The following is a 19,047-nucleotide window of genomic DNA, read 5'->3' as shown; positions in this document are numbered from 1 at the left end:
AAAAACCATAAAACAGACAAAGCCGCCCCGATTCGTTAAAATTGGTTTATTTTTACACCCAAAGGCCGCACAGTACGGCCCTATTTGGACTGAAACAGATCCCGGAACCCCTTACGCCATATATAAACAGTTAACAACAATGGAAGAGTACAGCGGCTCTACGTTCACTCCCTTTGTTTCCGAAACGCTCACGAAGAAACTATGCTAATCGTACTTTGATACTGATTAGGGAATTTCTTCATTTAAATGTACGCTACACGTATTTTATTGTTTATAAGAGTTATTTGTATATTTATTTTGTATATCATTTTCTTTTAACATGAGCGAAATATGGTTCAGGTCATGTTTCCTTTAAATAAATACAAATAAAATGAAGTTATTGACGACCTAGTCCAAAAAAAAAGGCGAGGGAGAAGGGACATTTGTACGGTTATTTTTCCACCGATCGGGCCAGCGTGTGGAGGGCTTTTAAAATGATCGCCGGGGGGGGTCACGTGTCAGGGAGAGTGGGCGAGGGATGGAGAGAGACCGCACGACGATAGCATGAGAAGAGAGTGAGAGAGAGACTCTATCCCAAGGAAGACCAGGAGAGGAGAGCGAGAGGGAGGAGAGAGCGTAGGCGGCAGAGGAGATAGAGAAATGAAAGAGGGATGGAGAAGGCAGAGAGGTAAAAACAAAAAGAGAGAGAGAGCAGAGAGAGAGAGAGAGAGTCGAGAGAGAGAGAGAGGGCGGGAAGATGGAACGAAAGATGAGAGAGAGACAGAGGAAGTTAGAACGTGCGAGTATGAGTACCCACCCAGAGAGGGAGAGTAGAGATAGATATAGAGAGATTTCTAGAGATCGAAGACGTAGAGGTATAGAGAGAGAAGAGAGAGTAAGAGAGAATAGAGAGAGAGAAGAGAGAGAGATAGAGTAGAGAGAGAGAAGAGAAGATAGAGTTCGATATACGAGAGAAAAGAACGAGATGAGAGTGAGTTAGAGGGAGAGATAGAGCATAGCAGAAAGAAAGTCTCCGAATGGATTTCGCTATCGAGAGAGACCTAGAGATCTAGAGAGAGAGTTATAGAGTCGTAGAGAGATAAAGAGGTATTGAGGATTACTAGCGAGAGAGAGATAGCTGAGATATATTAGATATGAGAGTAGAGAGATAGAGAGAGAGAGAATATAGATTTTCTAGATAGGAGACTAGTATAGACTAGGAGAGAGATCGAAGAGAGGATTTAGATACGAGAGAGATAATATAGATTTACGAGAGAGATACGATGAGAAAGAGAGGGGGAGAAGGGAAGAGAGAGTTGGGAAATAAGCCCGTTGGTCCCTAACAAAACCGTGGCCGAATCCCGGGGGACCCAAGGGGACCCACGATCCTAAATATATTCCATGGTCTTTTGTGTTTTTCCATTTTTAAATATAATTTTCCTTACCTTACTCTATTCAAAGAGTTGGGACCCCCATATCCCTTTTCCCCCGTAATTCTCCTGGTAGGGCTTCGAAAAGGACCCCTTTTTCATCTTTTTCGGGGGTTGGGGGGGGGTGGGGGTGGGGGGTTCGGTTTTTTGGCATGGAAATGGCCGGCAAACAAACATTTTACTTTTAATACCTTTCGTCTTTAGATTATTCCAAACGATAGTCAAAACCCAAACTGACATCATCGTTTCCATGGGCACCAGAGATACCTTTCAGAGATTGTTTGAATAATTTATTGTCATAGCATTTCCAAACCAGTCGCATCGGAAAGCAGTAACCAACTGACGATGATGGAAAGAAAATATTGCTTTGAATATTTTACTGTTTAAATTTTTTTAAATAGTGAACAAAGAAATCAAGACTTTTGTGCTTCTGATTACTCAAACGCTAGGAGAGATATTTCAAAAGGCTACTAAATCCCAAATCTCTGGTAAAAATATAGACATCATATTTTAGGATTTTGCAAAGAGAATTTCGTTTTTTACCGGTGAAGATTACAAATATAATATCTGAGGAATTTAAGTGCACAAAACACATCTGGAAATTGATAACTGCAGTATCATAAGAATTTACTTCAGATCTGTAAGTTATCTGTCGGCAGTATCTGTGACTAGATGAAGCTCATAGGAATTTTTTGAAGGGATAACACAACATTAAATTAATTTGTGTGAACAAATAAAACGCCCCACTGGAATGGTTTTGACATTTTCGTGACTGATGGAATATATGAAAATACTAAGGAGTTTGTAAAATCCACGAACAAAAACTATTTTAACTATTTGTTTATTAGTTCACTGGAGAATTATAGAAATTGTTGATTCACAAGTGGATATATATTTTTTAAACCTGTTAGACAGGTCTGGATGGACAAACTAATTGGATGTACAAAACCTCTGACTGGATATCTCAATTAACTAACTGTATGCAATATTGCACTGGTTATGCAATGCTCCCACACGAGGGGGCGTGATGTGAAATTATAACATTTGCGATTACCTGTACATTTCATTTGTATGCAACCTTCGTAGAGGTATATCACGTTAGTGATTCATATACAGATTTCACAAACATTGTTACTATACCAGGCCCGCAGTTTACATCAAACATGCAGGATTTTTGAAGGTTTATTCTGTTTCAAACAAAGGAATATAACGACATATAAGGGACAGCTGCATTTTGGTCTTGATCGCGGCTAACGGTTTTGTTGTTCAGAATTTTTGATGCGTGTATGTTGGTTTGTTTTTGTTTTTGTTTTATAAAAGAATTTATTCGAATGGACCTATCTCTTATGACTGGACATATTGCAACGAACCAAATCGGAAGCTGAAAAAAGAAAGAAGAAAAACAACAACAAACAATTGCGAACATAATTGAAAAAACAAAAACCCAATAAACTAGAATTACTTGAGAAAAAACACAAAACAAACTCGTCTGAAAATACTTAAAAGAAATGTAAGATAATTCATGAAACATCTGGAACAGAGTACTCAAACAGCAAAATAATTCTTGAACTTTGTATGATAATTTTCTAAATCGAAAAGACAGGGAAGTGTAATTGTTATAGCTCGACAAAACAGTTACCATCAAGAAAGAAAGAAAGAACCAGTTTTGAAGTCAGAAGACAAAAACAAAACGCCAGGGTGTTGGCGGAAATAACCCTTACAAAAAGACAAAATCTGAAAGGTGAAAAGCTTTTAATGACAGAGACGTGTAAGAACATTTTTTTTGTTGTGAAAAAGAGTGCCTCGTTTGTGAAAAAGCCAGGATACATTTGGAAACAATCAGGATATTTTTGAGAACAGACAAGATATTTTTGGAAACAGTCAGGATATTTTTGGAAAGAGCTAAGATATTTTTGAAACTGTCAGGATATTTTGGAAAACTGCCAGGATAAATTTGGAAACAACCAAGATACGTTTGAAATCGGTTATCTTAGGCTATTTATTTTTAGCCAGGATACTTTGTGAGACTATTTAAAATAAAAAATTCAGTACAGCATTCTATAGACTTCTAAACCAGCGGATGTAAACAATTGAAACAAACTTGACATAAAACAAGAGGACAATACGAATAAGAAAATAAGGACAACAAAACAACTTGACCTCAATACAAAACGTCGGACTAATTCATACCAAAAAAAAGGTAATTGGCGATAAAGGTTTGTTGTTGTTGTTGTTGGTGGTGGTGGGGTTTTTTGTTTTGTTTTTTGTTTTGTTTTTTTAAACAGGATGGGTAAGCTGACACAGTGTATTCCAAAGATTTTACATAACAATAACAATACATTTATTTGTCAAAATAGTTATTTGACAATACAAAACATTGGTTTTGAAAATTGTGACAAAATTTTACAGCATAATAAACAATGAAAATGAATATAAAATTTAGCAAATATGAAAATAGTCTATAAAATTGTAACAAAATGTTATTGCTAATTTATTTGGGAATACAGAATGAAAAAAAAGAAGAATATAAAATTTAACAAATTTTAAAATACTACTACCACTACTATTACTACTACTACTACTACTACTACTACTACTATTACTACTACTACAGTACTACTACTACTAATACCACTACCACTACTACTACTACTACTACTACTACTACTACTACTTCTACTACTACTACTACTACTACTACTACTATTCCTAATAGTAATCATTATTGTAATTATTATAACGATAATTATGTAGAATAATGTGTGCCTACATTATACGAGTGATGTATTTGATTATCTATAATATAAGGAATCGAGGATTACCTCACGAAAAAGGATATTAAATAACAATTAAACTTTAAACTTATTAAAGCCACAAATTATCTATACTAAACAACAATATTCATTTTATTTTATTTAATTCGTTTAAAATTGTTCACTATGATTCTCAGTAGTTTTTGTGTCTGTAAAACTGATCGATGTCTTGTGAACATTTTGGGCCATTTTTACAATGTATTTTCCGAATTAATTTTAAAAAAAATGTGCGTGCGTGTGTGCCTGCGTACGCGCGCGGGCGTCTCTCTCTCACTCTCTCTCTCTCTCTCTCTCTCTCTCTCTCTCTCTCTCTCTCTCTCTCTCTCTCTCTCTCTCTCTCTCTCTCTCTCTCTCTCTCTCTCTCTCTCTCTCTCTCTCTCTCTCTCTCTCTCTCTCTCTCTCTCTCTCTCTGTGTGTATGTGTGTGTGTTTGTGTGTGTTCAGTATATATAAAATATTGATAGGGCCGAGATCTAGAATGTTAGGCCATAGGAGTACTGGCTCCAATGTTTGTAGGGGGAAGGGGGTGGGGGAGGCTGTGTTGCGTGTCGTTTTGTAATAAAGTGTCGAATTATAATAAAAAATTTTTTTTTTTTATTTAATTCTAATCTACTCTAACTTAATCTAGGGGCCGAAATATGTACCAGCAGACCAAATCTGGCATATTTTTTCATTAGTTTGTCGATCCACAGACGTGGGAAATTACCAATATTGTTGTAAGTGCGTTAATGGTGTTTTGGGAGTAATAGCGCTAAAGTACCGTTTTGTAATAAACTTTATTTTCCATATGTTATGTTGCTTATTCATATCTCAAAATCACTGTCAATGCTCAACAGGACATGGGCAACAAATTCCCATTCCAACTTTTATCAGTTTTAACAAACAAACGGAATTATTTCAGTTTATTACAAAACGACACACTGGTACATTTTTCAAAGTGTCGTTTTGTAATAGTGTCGAATTGTAATAAAAAAAAAGAAAAAAAGTTTATTACAATTCGACACTTTATTACAAAACGACACTCTACAAGGCTGGCTTTTGCCCGAATAAATGAAAATGCCCGACTAAACAGCTACAAAGGGCTGCAAATGAATAAAAACGCATTTATATATGGATTACATTTAATTATGAGGGTAGAATGATGGAAATACATGGTAAAAAGGTCTCATGTTAGTACATTTTCACCGAATACCTGTATAATGTTTTCCCGAATTTTATGTTTTGCTTCACCACTAGCGGGGTAATTGCCCCCTCCCTGCCCCCTACTCGTACGCTTATGCTAAAAAAAAGTCACAAGGGATTGGCAAAAGATTTAATATGCAAAACGGAATAAGGTTGGGGCACTGTGTCATACATCAGTTTGTTGGAGGCGGTTGTGATGATTCGCAGGATTGACCGTCCTGAATATACTCTTTTTTTATCCCTTCCAGCCAGTGTTGCCCCGATTGGTACATCACAGGCTGTGGTATGTGCTAACCTGTCTATGTACATGTAAGAGCTTTAATGATGTTTTTTTTTTTTTTTTTTGTTGTTGTAGTAGTAGTAGTAATAGTAGTAGTTTAGAATGTGCCGATGTGTCGTTAAACATACATTCCTTTCCTTTATTTGTTTCTCTTTGATTTTCAGGAATATTCCGATCTAAATATGAGTTGCTTAACAGAAGGAGGACGATTCCTACTCATCACTCTTAATGTTATTTTTATGGTAAGAATTTTATATTTACACTAGATATAACACGTGCGTAGCATACGAACATTTAAATAGTGTGGTGGTCTTTCACTTGGCTTCCCCCCAAAAAAACCCCGCAAAAAACCCCCAGCAAATATATATATATATATCCGAGGCTATATACCCGTGGCCGTGCATATGTTAAATGACAACGATGGCCGCTTCCATTGCCGTTGAATTTATGGAATTCATCTTTGTAAGCAATATTTAGCACGATGTGAGAAAGGTAGTCAGCTGGACCTGTGCGCGTGCTTATAAAACGTTTAGAGTCTAGACTCAATCTCAAATGACGTCACACGCACACAGTTTCAAACTTTGTATGGCGTTGTCATGACATGTGTCTCAGACTCTATTAGAGTCTCGAGTCTAGACTCGAAAAGTTTTATAAGCACCAGGCCTGAGCTAAAAAAAGATCGTTGCGAAGTGCGGCAATGGATAAGTACCAAGAAGGTTGTTGGCAGTACAGATCAAAAGATGATTAGAGGTCAGAACGATCGGAGACTTATGTGACGTAAGTGGATCTTTAAAGAGTTTGCATCTAAACTGTAACCTAGGTGTGGGTAAATTAAAGTTATATATATATATATATATATATATATATATATATATATATATATATATATATATATATACAGTAGTTAAATCTTAAAAGGAGTTCTGCGAAGATTTATTTATTAAAATATTCTTCAATTACACACACGCGCACATGCATAAGCATTAAGATGGAAAAGGTATATTTACACATCGATGAGTTTGCATCCATTGTATGATATTTCCGACCAATAGAGCATTTTCGTGACGAAAATTACATATTGTAATATCGAGGCATTTCTGATGAAGACTGCAAAATGTATGTATACTGAATATTGTACCTTCCCCCTTTAAAACACCGCACCCTGTCTCTGAATAACGTAGTCCTAAGATCCCTTTTTAAACATTGCACCATCTCCCTAGAAACATCTTGCATTCGCTCCAGTCGTCATGTCCTTAAAACACTGTATGCATTGCAGGCCTTCAACGTAACAATTTGTCTCCCACAGCAATTTTCAATAGAATTGCCATCGGTGAAATGGCCTCCCGACGGCAATTTTGAGCCTGCCTATGGAAATTGTTTTTAAAAGTTACTTTTGCGGCATGTAAACATGTCTGAAAGGTTATTTTATTGTATGTAGACATATTTCAAATGTGGAAATGTTAAATATTGGCAAATAATGTACACCATGTGCCGTCGGTGATACTCTCTAGCGCTCTATATCTCAACGACGGAAATTGCACTTTATATCTCAACGACGGAAATTGCCGTCGGTGACACTCGCTAGCGCTTTATATCTCAACGACGGAAATTGCCGTCGGTGACACTCGCTAGCGCTCTATATCTCAACGACGGAAATTGCCGTCGGTGATACTCTCTAGCGCTCTATATCTCAACGACGGAAATTGCCATCGGTGCCGTCGTTAAGTTCGAGCCTTGCATTGTTTTTCGTCTATTTCTCCACGACTGGTATATCAAAGGCCGTGGTATGTGCTATCCTGTCTGCAGGATGATGCTATACACTGGCGTAGGAAGCGGGGGACAAGAGGGCACATCCCCGCACTTGATCCAGTAGCAGCAGCGATGGTTGTGTGTGTGTGTGTGTCTGTGTGTGTGTGCGTGTCTGTGTGTGTCTCTGTGTGTGTGTGTATGTATCTCTATGTGTGCGTGTGTGTTCCCCACCTTTTGGTACCTTGCTACTAATATAAATATTTAGCGGGTTTCCTCTCTAAGAATTACCCAATGTTTGACTTCCAATAGCCGACGATTAATAATGTGCTCTAGTGGTGTCGTTAATCAAAACAAACCTCACTCTCTCTCTCTCTCTCTATCTCTCTCGCTCTCTCTCTCTCTCTCTCTCTCTCTCGCTCTCGCTCTCGCTCTCTCTCGCTCTCTCTCTCTCCGTCTGCATCATACTCAAACATGTTTGCAGATTTTTGACTTCCAATAGCCGACGATTAATAAATCAATGTGCTCTAGTTGTGTCGTTAATCAAAACAAACTGTTTCTCTTGTTTCAGATTGTAGGCATCAGTGTATTTGCCTGTGGAATACTGCTGAAATGGTTCCTAGGGGAGTTGCTAAAAAACAGCATCGTGAAAACCATGGTTGAGTCCGCGTTTCGGGAGATCACAAAAGACAGCGTCGTTCCGAACACGCTGGAGTTTGGTCCCCTGACTCAAGGGGCAGCACTCGCGCTGATGATTATAGGGGGCATTCTTTTCCTGCTCTCGTTCATGGCGTGCTGCGGGGCTTGTTGCCAATGGAGACCACTTCTGTGGCTGGTATGATTCTTATCACCATAACAACAAGAATTAAATAAAAGTCAAATGATGAATACAATGTTATAACAACAACTACTACGCCTCAACCCCCCCCCCCCCCCAAAAAAAAAAAAAAAAAAAAAAAATCCACACAAAATACAAAACAACCCCAAACCAAACCAAAACAACAACAAACAATAACAAACAAAAAACGAATAAAAACAACACAAAAATCAACAACCAAACACACACAACAAAAAACAAACAAGATAAAAAAAACCCACATACACGAACGACACATTAAAATATATCCGCTTCCCACACACATAGAGAGAGAACAACACAAGCAAAACAGACAGAGAAGCAAATAAATTACCCCCCCCCCATCCCCCCACCCCCCTAAAAACAAAACATGTGGATCTAACACCAGCCAGTTGGAGCTCATGTCCACCAATCAAAACCTTACTTGCAGAATCCTGCCAGCGATTTAAAACTAACAACACTGCGTAGTCCCCAATGTCCAGGTAACATTATGTCTGTAAATAATAATTTAAATATTGACCAATCACACTTCGCCTTTTATAACGTTATTTGTGAGCATACAAATTCTAAAAATATCGGGCGAGTCTATTTTAGTGGCCGCAGTACAGCGAACCATACCAATACGTACGGGGTGGGTTATCAGTCTTCAGTTTTACATTACAAATTATTTATTTTATAAAATAAAACATGTTTTAAGGCATTCGTAATTCACACGAAACATGTCGTATACCCTCAGGATAATTCGGAATGTTTTCAAATTATTTTTAAATCACTGGCATGATTCTGCAAGTAAGGTTTTGATTGGTGGACACGAGCTCCAACTGGCTGGTTTTAGATCCACATGTAATAGTGGAGCTAATTTTAATTAGATTGAAAAACAACCGACATGATAATGAAGTTTGGTTAATCTACAGACCTGGATAAGGTTACACTAGTTTGTGACAATGAAACGGGGAAACACTCTTAAAATATTGTAGACTAGAAGAAGTTTGTTTTGTTTAACGACACTACTGGAGCACATTGATTAATTAATCATCGGCTAATTGGATGACAAACATTAGGTAATTGTGACTCGTAGTTATCACAGGAAGCCCGCTACATTTGTTCCTAAAGAAGCAAGGGATCTTTTATATATGCACTTTCCCCACAGACGGGAAAGCACATACCACGGCCTTTGCACTGGTTGGAACGAGAAAAACCCCAATCAGATGAATGGATCCACCAAGGTGGTTCGATCCTGCGACGCAAGCACCTCAAGCGAGCACTCAACCGACTGAGCTAAATCCCGCTCTTGTTGTAGACTAGAGCTTTCCTCCATAAATGTTACATACATGTAGGTGCGTGCATTTTTAAAAACATGAAGAAAAACAAAATTAATTTCGTGGTGTTAGAAAATCAAGGAGGACCAGGAACACTTCGGAAGAACGGAAATCGATATAATCTAAATAAGTACCGTATGACCAAATGCCCGATTAAAAAAAAAAATATATATAAAAGCGGCTCTAACAGTGGGCCTCAGATTACAGTTATCTTCCCATTTGGTTGTCCGGAAATCCGGGAATTTGTCCGCACAAGTAGTCTGCTGTTTGACTGTGATTGTTTCATGGCAGACAGCTTTGAAGTGGAAACTATTTGACTGAAGTGACAGGGGAGAGCTATTTGACTGAAGTGACAGGGGAGAGCATGTAGTTTGTAAACATGTGTAACTTGTTGACATTGAAGATTTGTTTGTGGTAATTCCGGCCCATGTAAAAGTAGTGTTTGTTGTGTAAAATGGGTGTTCTCCGGCCAGGTTTACAGGGTGTGTTTGTTTAAACCAATATCCTGGGAGAAAGAGCTGGACAACAGGGGTTGTCCTTTTCAGGGTATGTGTTTCCCAGGCAGGCAAAGGTAAATACAAAAATCCACGAGCCTGCTGATATTAATAAAAATGTTATAGCCATTAAGGCTATATAGAAACATATAGCAAAAGTAGTTGTGGTCTGTGGCCAGTGGAAAATACGCCGTAGTGTTTTAAAAACTAGGATTGATTATTTATGACGTATTTTTTTTTTCTTTCAGTTCTCCATCTTTTTAGTTGTGTTTGTCATAGCTGAGATCGTTGTGTTTACCCTAATGCTGACTCCGAATTCTGCGGTAAGTGTATAAAAATTAAAGGTACAAAATCATAATTATGACAATTTTCAGCGAACATTATTTATCAACTTTTGACCGTAAACAAATTACATCCAACTTAATTTACTACTGGAAAGACAGGCAAAGAAACCCAACAAAACAACAACAATAATATAAAAACCTAACAACCAACCCCAATACCCCCCCCCCCCCCCCCCCCCCCCCCCCCCCCCCCCCCCCCCCCCCCCCCCCCCCCCCCCCCCCCCACCCCCCCCCCCCCCCACCCCCCACCCCCCCCCCCCCCCCCCCCCCCCCCCCCCCCCCCCCCCCCCTCCCCCCCACCCCCCCCCCCCCCCCCCCCCCCCCCCCCCCCCGACAAAAAACAAAAAACAACGTATTGGTGAATTTGTAGTTGTCAACCAAAGGAATTAAAAACAGAAAGAGATGGATAGACTTAAACTCCAATCGGCCTAGAATTAAAAAGAAAATTAGCCGTTAGTCCCTATTTAAATATATATGCAGAAGAGAACCTCTCTAAACCGGATATCTCTTTAAATCAGCCGTTTTACTTAGTCTTGAGGCTGTTCGGTTAAGAGGGGTTTCACTGTATGACAAACGATATCTGACAGCAACTCGAGCTTTATTCTCAATATCTTCATAATGTCATTAACAGATCTATGTTACCACAACAAACATACTATTATAAGTAGTTCACCCTCAAACCAATTTTATCAATATTGTTTGTAAACTAATCACAATTCATTGCTTGTAATATTATTCTATACATATTTGTGTAGGCCATCACACGTGCTATAGTGTATTACGGAATAGAGAATACCTGATAGCCCAGATAGCTTATGTGTGTGTACCCAGGACAGCGTGCTTGAACCTTAATTTGATGTAAGCACGAAACTACGTTGGAAGGAAGAAGGAAGGAAATGTTTTATTTAACGACGCACTCAACACATTTTATTTACGGTTACACATATATTGAGAGAGGAAACATGCTGTCGCCACTTCATGGGCTACACTTTTCGATTAGCAGCAAGGGATCTTTTATATGCACCATCCCACAGACAGAATAGTACATACCACAGCCTTTGATATGCCAGTCGTGGTGCACTGGCTGGAACGAGAAATAGCCCAATGGGCCCATCGATGGGGATCGATCCCAGAACCAAACCGCGCATCGAGCGAACGCTTTACCACTGGGCTACATCCAGCTCCACCTCACCCCATCCCCCCCCCCAAAAAAAAAAAATGCTGATGATTATATAATAATAATGGTATAATAATAAATATGCTAATTTTGTGTTATTGCTCCGTTCAGATCCACCTGAATGCGAGAGACGCTCTCACGGACACGCTACACTTGTCGTACAGACCCCAGACAGGTGACCCCTTTACCGCCACTGCCGATCTCGTCATGATCTCGGTAAGTTGACACGAGTGGTGGGTGGGGGTGGGTGGGGGAGGGTAATGGAAGCGGCGGAGTTAAGACCTATAGGCACGACGCCTGTATTGATATGTCTGTATATCGCTATCTATGTATCCCGTCTCCTCCATATATATTCTTAATTTCTTAAATTTACATTGTTTGCAAAAATCTAAATCTATGAGCCGAATTTACGACGCCTGTTTTGTTTTTGTTTTGTTTTTAAACGCAGGTGTTTAAGCATTGTAAATGTATGCAGGGCCGTAGCTAGCGTGGGTGGGGTGGGGTGGGGTGGAGGGTGGCGAGGTAAAAGTAATAGACAATTATTTTTGCTCGAAACCTTAGTGGTATATGGGCATGTAAAAATAATTCAAAGACAATTTATTGGTATTGACGTTTTAAGTATGTAACCTCCCTGAAATGGGAGCCTCTAGATTTCAAAATGTCGTGGAGGGCATGCCTTCGAACCCTCTAGTGTCTTGCGCCTTCCATGCTCGTCCGTTCCAAGAATTCATCTACCCCCTCCCCCCCCCCCCCCACCCCCCCCCCCCCCCCCCCCCCTCCCACTCACTCTCACCCCCCCCCCCCTCCCCCCCCCCCCCTCCCCCCCCCCCCCCTTTCAAAAAATAAATTAAAAAAATAAAATAAAAAGAGAGATTAGAGAAAAAAGCCCTAGCTACGGCCCTGGTATGTAATTACACGCCCTATATTTATCAATTTGAGTCTGCTGCACCGATTCGCACGACATTTGGCGTGTGCAGGAAATTTTGAATAAAAACAATATAAAAATATATTCCCTGAAATGCAATTTCCTGCATTCTACAAGTCGAATTCATCATGGCAAATGCATGTATAATAGTACTACTTTGCATTGAGCACAAGCGCCTGTCCATCATAATAATATCATAGTCGACATGGTGATGATGATGATGATGAATGATGATGATAATAAAAAATAAAAAAATAAAATAAAATAATAATAATAATAATAACAATAATAATAATATTCATCATCACCATCGTCATCATCATCATCATCATCATCAGTAGCAGCAGCACCAATAGCTTCATCATCACTATCATTGCCATCATTACCATCGTTGTCGTAATCATCATCATCATCATCACTATAAATATCATCAACAACATCATTATCATCATCATCATCATGATTGTTTCCTCTTATATTCGTACAGATGAAGTGCTGTGGAGTAAGTGGACCGGACGATTTTTTTAACATGTCTCTCGTGTATGACGTGAATGGGATGGAGCAGGAAACGGAAGTTCCGCCATCTTGTTGTTCAGAAAGCGTTATTCAGACAGTTGATTACGTGGATTGTGCGCAGAATCCAACGACAAACAACACATTTCAAATTGTAAGTTATGATACAGGCAGTTTTAGACTTAGTAAATATATATTTTTGTGTGTTATATATTTTAAATGTATTTGCAATAAGCCTTTGTGTACTTCGTGTTTACATTTATTAATATCGATACACTATTTCAACTGAAATTTATTAACTGAAATAAAAAATGCAATTTAATTTTATTTGGTAATTTAAGGAAAACAATAAATTTATAATGTACCTGTATAGTATTTAAGTGCATTGCTTATTTTAATGCTACACAATTATTCCTTATTTTAAGACACATTACTGTTTTACTATCGTAAAGATGTTATTGGTTTTGCCAGCAAGTTTAGACAAGTAATATATCATTGGTCTTGTTGTGTTAATGCGTATATATAAAACTTATAATGTACCTATACAGTATTTAAGTGCATTGCTTATTTCAATGCTATACAATTATTCCTTATTTTAAGACACATTACTGGTTTACTCTCTTAAGGCTGTTATTGGTTTTGCCAGGCAGTTTAGAAAAGTAATATATCATGTGGTCTGTGTTGATGCGTATATATGAAACGGGAAAGATGGACTAAAGGCGCGAATCCAGGATCCATTTTTTTTTAGCAGACGTCAAAAAATAACTAAATAAAAGCCTGTTCAAATAACTCTTACCTGAGACCCACCGCCGCCTGCTCATTTCTCAAAACACTGTATCTACGTCTGGACTATCCGCCGCCTGCTCATTTCTCAAAACACTGTATCTACGTCTGGACTATCCGCCGCCTGCTCATTTCTCAAAACACTGTATCTACGTCTGGACTATCCGCCGCCTGCTCATTTCTCAAAACACTGTATCTACGTCTGGACAATTTTACGACTTTTTTTTATATTCTTGACCATATGAATAAACTGTGTTCCACTTTCAATAACCACATATAAATAGTTTATGTTTAATAAGCATGTACTTTTTAAATGTTTTAATATACTTAGCATAGGAAGGTGCCAAAAAGTATGTGTGTGTGGGGGGGGGGGGGGGGGGGGGGGGGGCACATTTTTATATTTACACACTTTTACACTATTATAAAGCAAATATAAAGCAAAATATCTGAGAAGTGTGTGTGTGTGTGGGGGGGTAACATGCCCCCCTTGCCCCCCCCCCCCCCCCCTTCTACGCCAATCATCAATGAATGCTTAGATTCGGTGAAGAAACAAGGTATTAAAGGGACATTCCTGAGTTTGCTGCAATGTTTAAGATGTTATCGACTAACAGAGACTTTTTAACGATTGTAATTACATATTAAATATATTTTTCTGCATAAAATATTAGCGGCTGTATATTAAACGTGTTTCTGATCGTTCTAATATTTGTACGAGGTTAAATTTCACTTTATTTCCTAAAATATTTTTTTTTCGTACGTACGAAATTATTGAATCCAGTTTGGGCTTCTTACAAATATTAAGAAGACCAGAAACACATTGAATATACAGACACTGATATTCTAAACAAGAAAATATATTTAATATGTAAGTTTAATCGTAGACATATTTTATTAGTCGGAAACATCTTACAATGTAATAAACTCAGGAATGTCCCTTTAATAGTGGCAACAGATAGATCATGAGTAAATGTTTTTTGTTTTGTTTTTTTAAGGGATGTTACGACGCCATGTTCGTTAAGGTTGAGCCGTGGAGGTCGTGGCTAATAACCGGACTCGTTGTCGGTGTCATATTCCAGGTGAGGTGACAACTACTACAACAATACAAACATCATTAGCAACACCTTCATCAACATCATCAACATTATTAATCTCAACAACATCATCATCACCATCACCATCACCATCACCATCGTTATCATCATCATCATCTGCATTAGCATCAACAACATTATTAATCTCAACAACATCATCATCATCATCACAATCACCATCGTTATCATCATCATCACCATCATTATCATCAATCATCGTTATCATCACCATTATCATCACCATCGTTATCATCATCATCATCATCGTTATCATCATCAGCATCAGCATCGTGTGCATCATCATCATCATCATCATCACCATCGTCATCATCATCATTATCACCATCGTTATGATCATCATCATCACCATCACCATCTCCATCATCATCATCATCATCATCGTTATCATCATCATCATATATTTTGTTTTTACTGGGTCTTCCTCCTCCCTCCCTCCCTCCCTCTCTCTCTCTCTCGCTCCTCTCTCTCTCTCTCGCTCCTCTCTCTCTCTCTTACTCTGTCTCGGTCTGTCTGTCCGTCTCTCCCCCTCCCTCCCTCCCCCTCTCTCTCTCTTCTCTCTCTCTATCTCTCTCTCTCTCTCTCTCTCTCTCTCTCTCTCTCTCTCTCTCTCTCTCTCTCTCTCTGTCTCTCCTCTCTCTCTCTCTCTCCCTCTCTCTCTCTCTCTCTCTCTCTCTCTCTCTCTCTCTCTCTCTCTCTCTCTCTCTCTCTCTCTTCCGTTTCTCTCTTTCCCCCTCCGTGTCCCTCATTCTCTGCCTGTCTTTTGTTTCTCTGTTTCTGTCTCTCTAATATTCTCGTCTTTTTTTCTTTTAGATACAAATGTTAGTAAGACATAAACGTAATTTACATTGGTTAATATAATTGTTATCTACCTTGAAATGTCAGAGTTATCTTTGTTTGCAGCTGATCGAGGTGGTATGCGCAGTGTACGCCGTGAAGGTGAACAAAGTGTTCCCGGACTAACCACCCAGCATTGAGACACTGCACAAATCAAATGAACTGCAGGGGCCGATATAGGGGCGGTGCGAATAAATTTTTTGACGAAAAATGTATACCTTTTTTAGGCACGGCGGAAGCAAGTAGACATTGGTGGGGACGTGGGGAGTGGGGGTGGGATGACAGAGATTGAGGCGCAAAGCCTTGGTGGCGCAGTGGTTAAGCCATCGGACTACAGGCTGGTAGGTACAGGGTTCGCAGCCCGGTGCCGGCCCCAACCCAGAGCGAGTTCTTAAGGGCTCAATGGGTAGGTGTAAGGCCACTACACCCTCTTCTCTCTCACTAACCACTAACCAATTAACAACTAACCTACTGTCCTGGACAGACAGCCAAGATAGCTGAGGTATGTGCCCAGGACAGCGTGATTGAAGCTTAATTGGATATAAGCACGAAAATAAGTTGAAATATAATGCTATATGTTTCCAATGGGTTCGGGGGAATACTCACCCATAACAATTTTAAAACTAGATGTCCTGAAATACATTTTCCTGCATTCTACAAGTAAAGTTTTTATCTCTGCCTTATGATTTACTACCAGTAATATTTTTTATTTAGAATTATTGAGGAGGCTAAAGCCCCCCCCCCCCCCCCCCCCCACACACACACACCTTCAGCCTCCCTGCTCCGCCGTGCCTGTTTTTCAGGTTTTAAGCTGGACCCTAAAAACATATTAGCAATCTGGTGATGGTGGTCCGGAAATCTGATGCAAAATTTAATTTCAATCAATTAAACTTTACAAATGGCACGCAATTTGCGAAATAGCTTTTCGGCGAAATAATTAATAATGAAATTACTTGTGTATTAAAAAATTAACTGATTTGTCGAACGAGAGCTTAAAGCCTGCTTTTGATGTAGTATGTATGTGGCAAAGAGTTCAGGGGAAGCGCATTGCCCTGTTTCATAAACGATGCATACCCCCTTTGGTGTATTTTGCAAGGGTGTTGAGAATGTGCAATCCCTTTTTCATAAACATTGTATACCTCTTTATATGTATTTTGTAAGGGTGCGTAATTATGATGACACACCTTTTTTATACAAAAAAATGTATGCTTTATTTGACAAAGTTGCAGGGAATTCTCATTCCTTTCTATAGACAATATATATCCTTGCTGATGCATTTTGCAATAATGAAAAGGATGCTCACAATTTGTACAAAAATGCATACCTCTTGATTTATTTGATATGGGTACAAGAAATGCGTACCCTCCTTTTTTACAATGCTTACCTGTTTCGATTTATTTAGGACAAATAGGTTATAGAAACTTTGGCGTGGAGGTCATATTATGCTTCGCGCAGGAATATTCGAAAACCAATGCTTACCATACTTCTATCCCCTCCCTCCATTTTTAAAATTCCTGTACCCAGCCCTGCTTCATGGTCACACACATGACCTACAAACGTAGGGTTATATTGTAACGTTAACGCACAAGAACGCGAGTGACCTACAAAATTAGGATTATATTGTAAAGTTAACACACAAGAACGCGGGTGACCTTCAAAATTAGGATTATATTGTAAAGTTAACACACAAGAACGCGGGTGACCTTCAAAATTAGGTTTATATTGTAACGTTAACACACAAGAACGCGGGTGACCTTCAAAATTAGGTTTATATTGTAACGTTAACACACAAGAACGCGGGTGACCTTCAAAATTAGGTTTATATTGTAACGTTAACACACAAGAACGCGGGTGACCTACACAATTAGAGTTATATTGTAAAGTTAACACACAGGAACGCGGGTGACCTACAAAATTAGGGTTATATTGTAAAGTTAACACACAAGAACGCGGGTGACCTTCAAAATTAGGTTTATATTGTAAAGTTAACACACAAGAACGCGGGTGACCTTCAATAATAGGTTTATATTGTAAAGTTAACACACAAGAACGCGGGTGACCTTCAAAATTAGGTTTATATTGTAAAGTTAACACACAAGAACGAGGGTGACCTTCAAAATTAGGGTTATATTGTAAAGTTAACACACAAGAACGCGGGTGACCTACAAAATTAGGTTTATATTGTAAAGTTAACACACAAAACGCGGGTGACCTATACAATTAGGGTTATATTGTAAAGTTAACACACAAGAACGCGGGTGACCTACACAATTAGTTTATATTGTAAAGTTAACACACACGAACGCGGGAGAACTACACAATTAGTTTATGTTGTAAAGTTAACACACACGAACGCGGGTGACTTTTACACCTAACAGTGTAGTATTACTCCTGAGACCTTTTGTCTCGTCCTCCTCTCTCCCTCTCTTTTACTTCTTTTAGCTCTCTCTCTCTCTCTCTCTCTCTCTCTCTCTCTTGCCCACTCTCTCTTCCTCCTTTAGCGCTCCCTATCTCTCTCGCTTTCTCTCTCCCTGTCCGTTTGTCTCTCCCTCCCTCCCTCTTTCTCTCTTTCTTTCTCTCTTTCTTTCTCTCTCTCTCCCTCCCTCCCTCCTCCCTCTCTCTCTCTCTCTCTCTCTCTCTCTCCAACTCTCTCTCTCTCTCTCTCTCTCTCTCTCTCTCTCTCTCTCTCTCTCTCTCTCTCTCTCTCTCTCTCTCTCTCTCTCTCGATATAGTTGTACAGGTTTATTATAGTGTACGTAAAAATGTATAGCGACTATATTAGTTTGATACTGTATAACATGCACAGTTTGCCTATTGTTTACATGTTGTGTTTTATTCATTGCTGTGTATCTTTGTAAGGGGTACAGCTGCCCCCCTCCCTTTGTCCACCTGGCCCTGTTAGTAAATGAAAATGTTTGTTTTGTTTAACGACACCACTAGAGCTCATTTATTAATCATCGGCTATTGGATGGGTGTCAAACAAATTGTGAAATCGTCATAGAGAGAGCCTGCTTCATTTTTTTTCATTAGTAGAAAGGGATATTTTAAATATGTACCATCCCTCAGACAGGATAGCACATACCACGACTTTTAATATACCAGACGTGGATCACTGGCTGGAACGAGATATAACCCAACGGGAATCGATCCTATATCGACAAAACAGGGCAAAAGTAAGCCTAGTTCAATAAATCAAGATATTGCACGTGGCTACCTTTATGCCACATTAACGGTCTTGTATTATGCGTTTTTCACAAATGA

The 19,047-nt window shown here is 39.0% G+C and overlaps 1 protein-coding gene across 1 annotated transcript; it reads left to right on the top strand.

The window, feature by feature from the left end:
- The first annotated feature begins 964 nt into the window (after positions 1–964).
- Positions 965–15,912, top strand: LOC121385954 (tetraspanin-18-like). Its single transcript, XM_041516748.1, has 8 exons — positions 965–970; positions 5,848–5,925; positions 8,001–8,264; positions 10,347–10,421; positions 11,731–11,835; positions 13,032–13,211; positions 14,833–14,916; positions 15,853–15,912. Exons 1-8 carry the CDS (start codon positions 965–967, stop codon positions 15,910–15,912), a joined length of 852 nt encoding a protein of 283 aa, XP_041372682.1.
- The last annotated feature ends 3,135 nt before the right edge of the window (positions 15,913–19,047 follow it).

The sequence above is a fragment of the Gigantopelta aegis genome, chromosome 12, assembly GCF_016097555.1.
Source record: "Gigantopelta aegis isolate Gae_Host chromosome 12, Gae_host_genome, whole genome shotgun sequence".
Lineage (NCBI taxonomy): Eukaryota > Metazoa > Mollusca > Gastropoda > Neomphalida > Peltospiridae > Gigantopelta > Gigantopelta aegis.
Note: the sequence above shows the minus strand (reverse complement) of the source record. Positions and strands in the feature narration are given on the sequence as shown.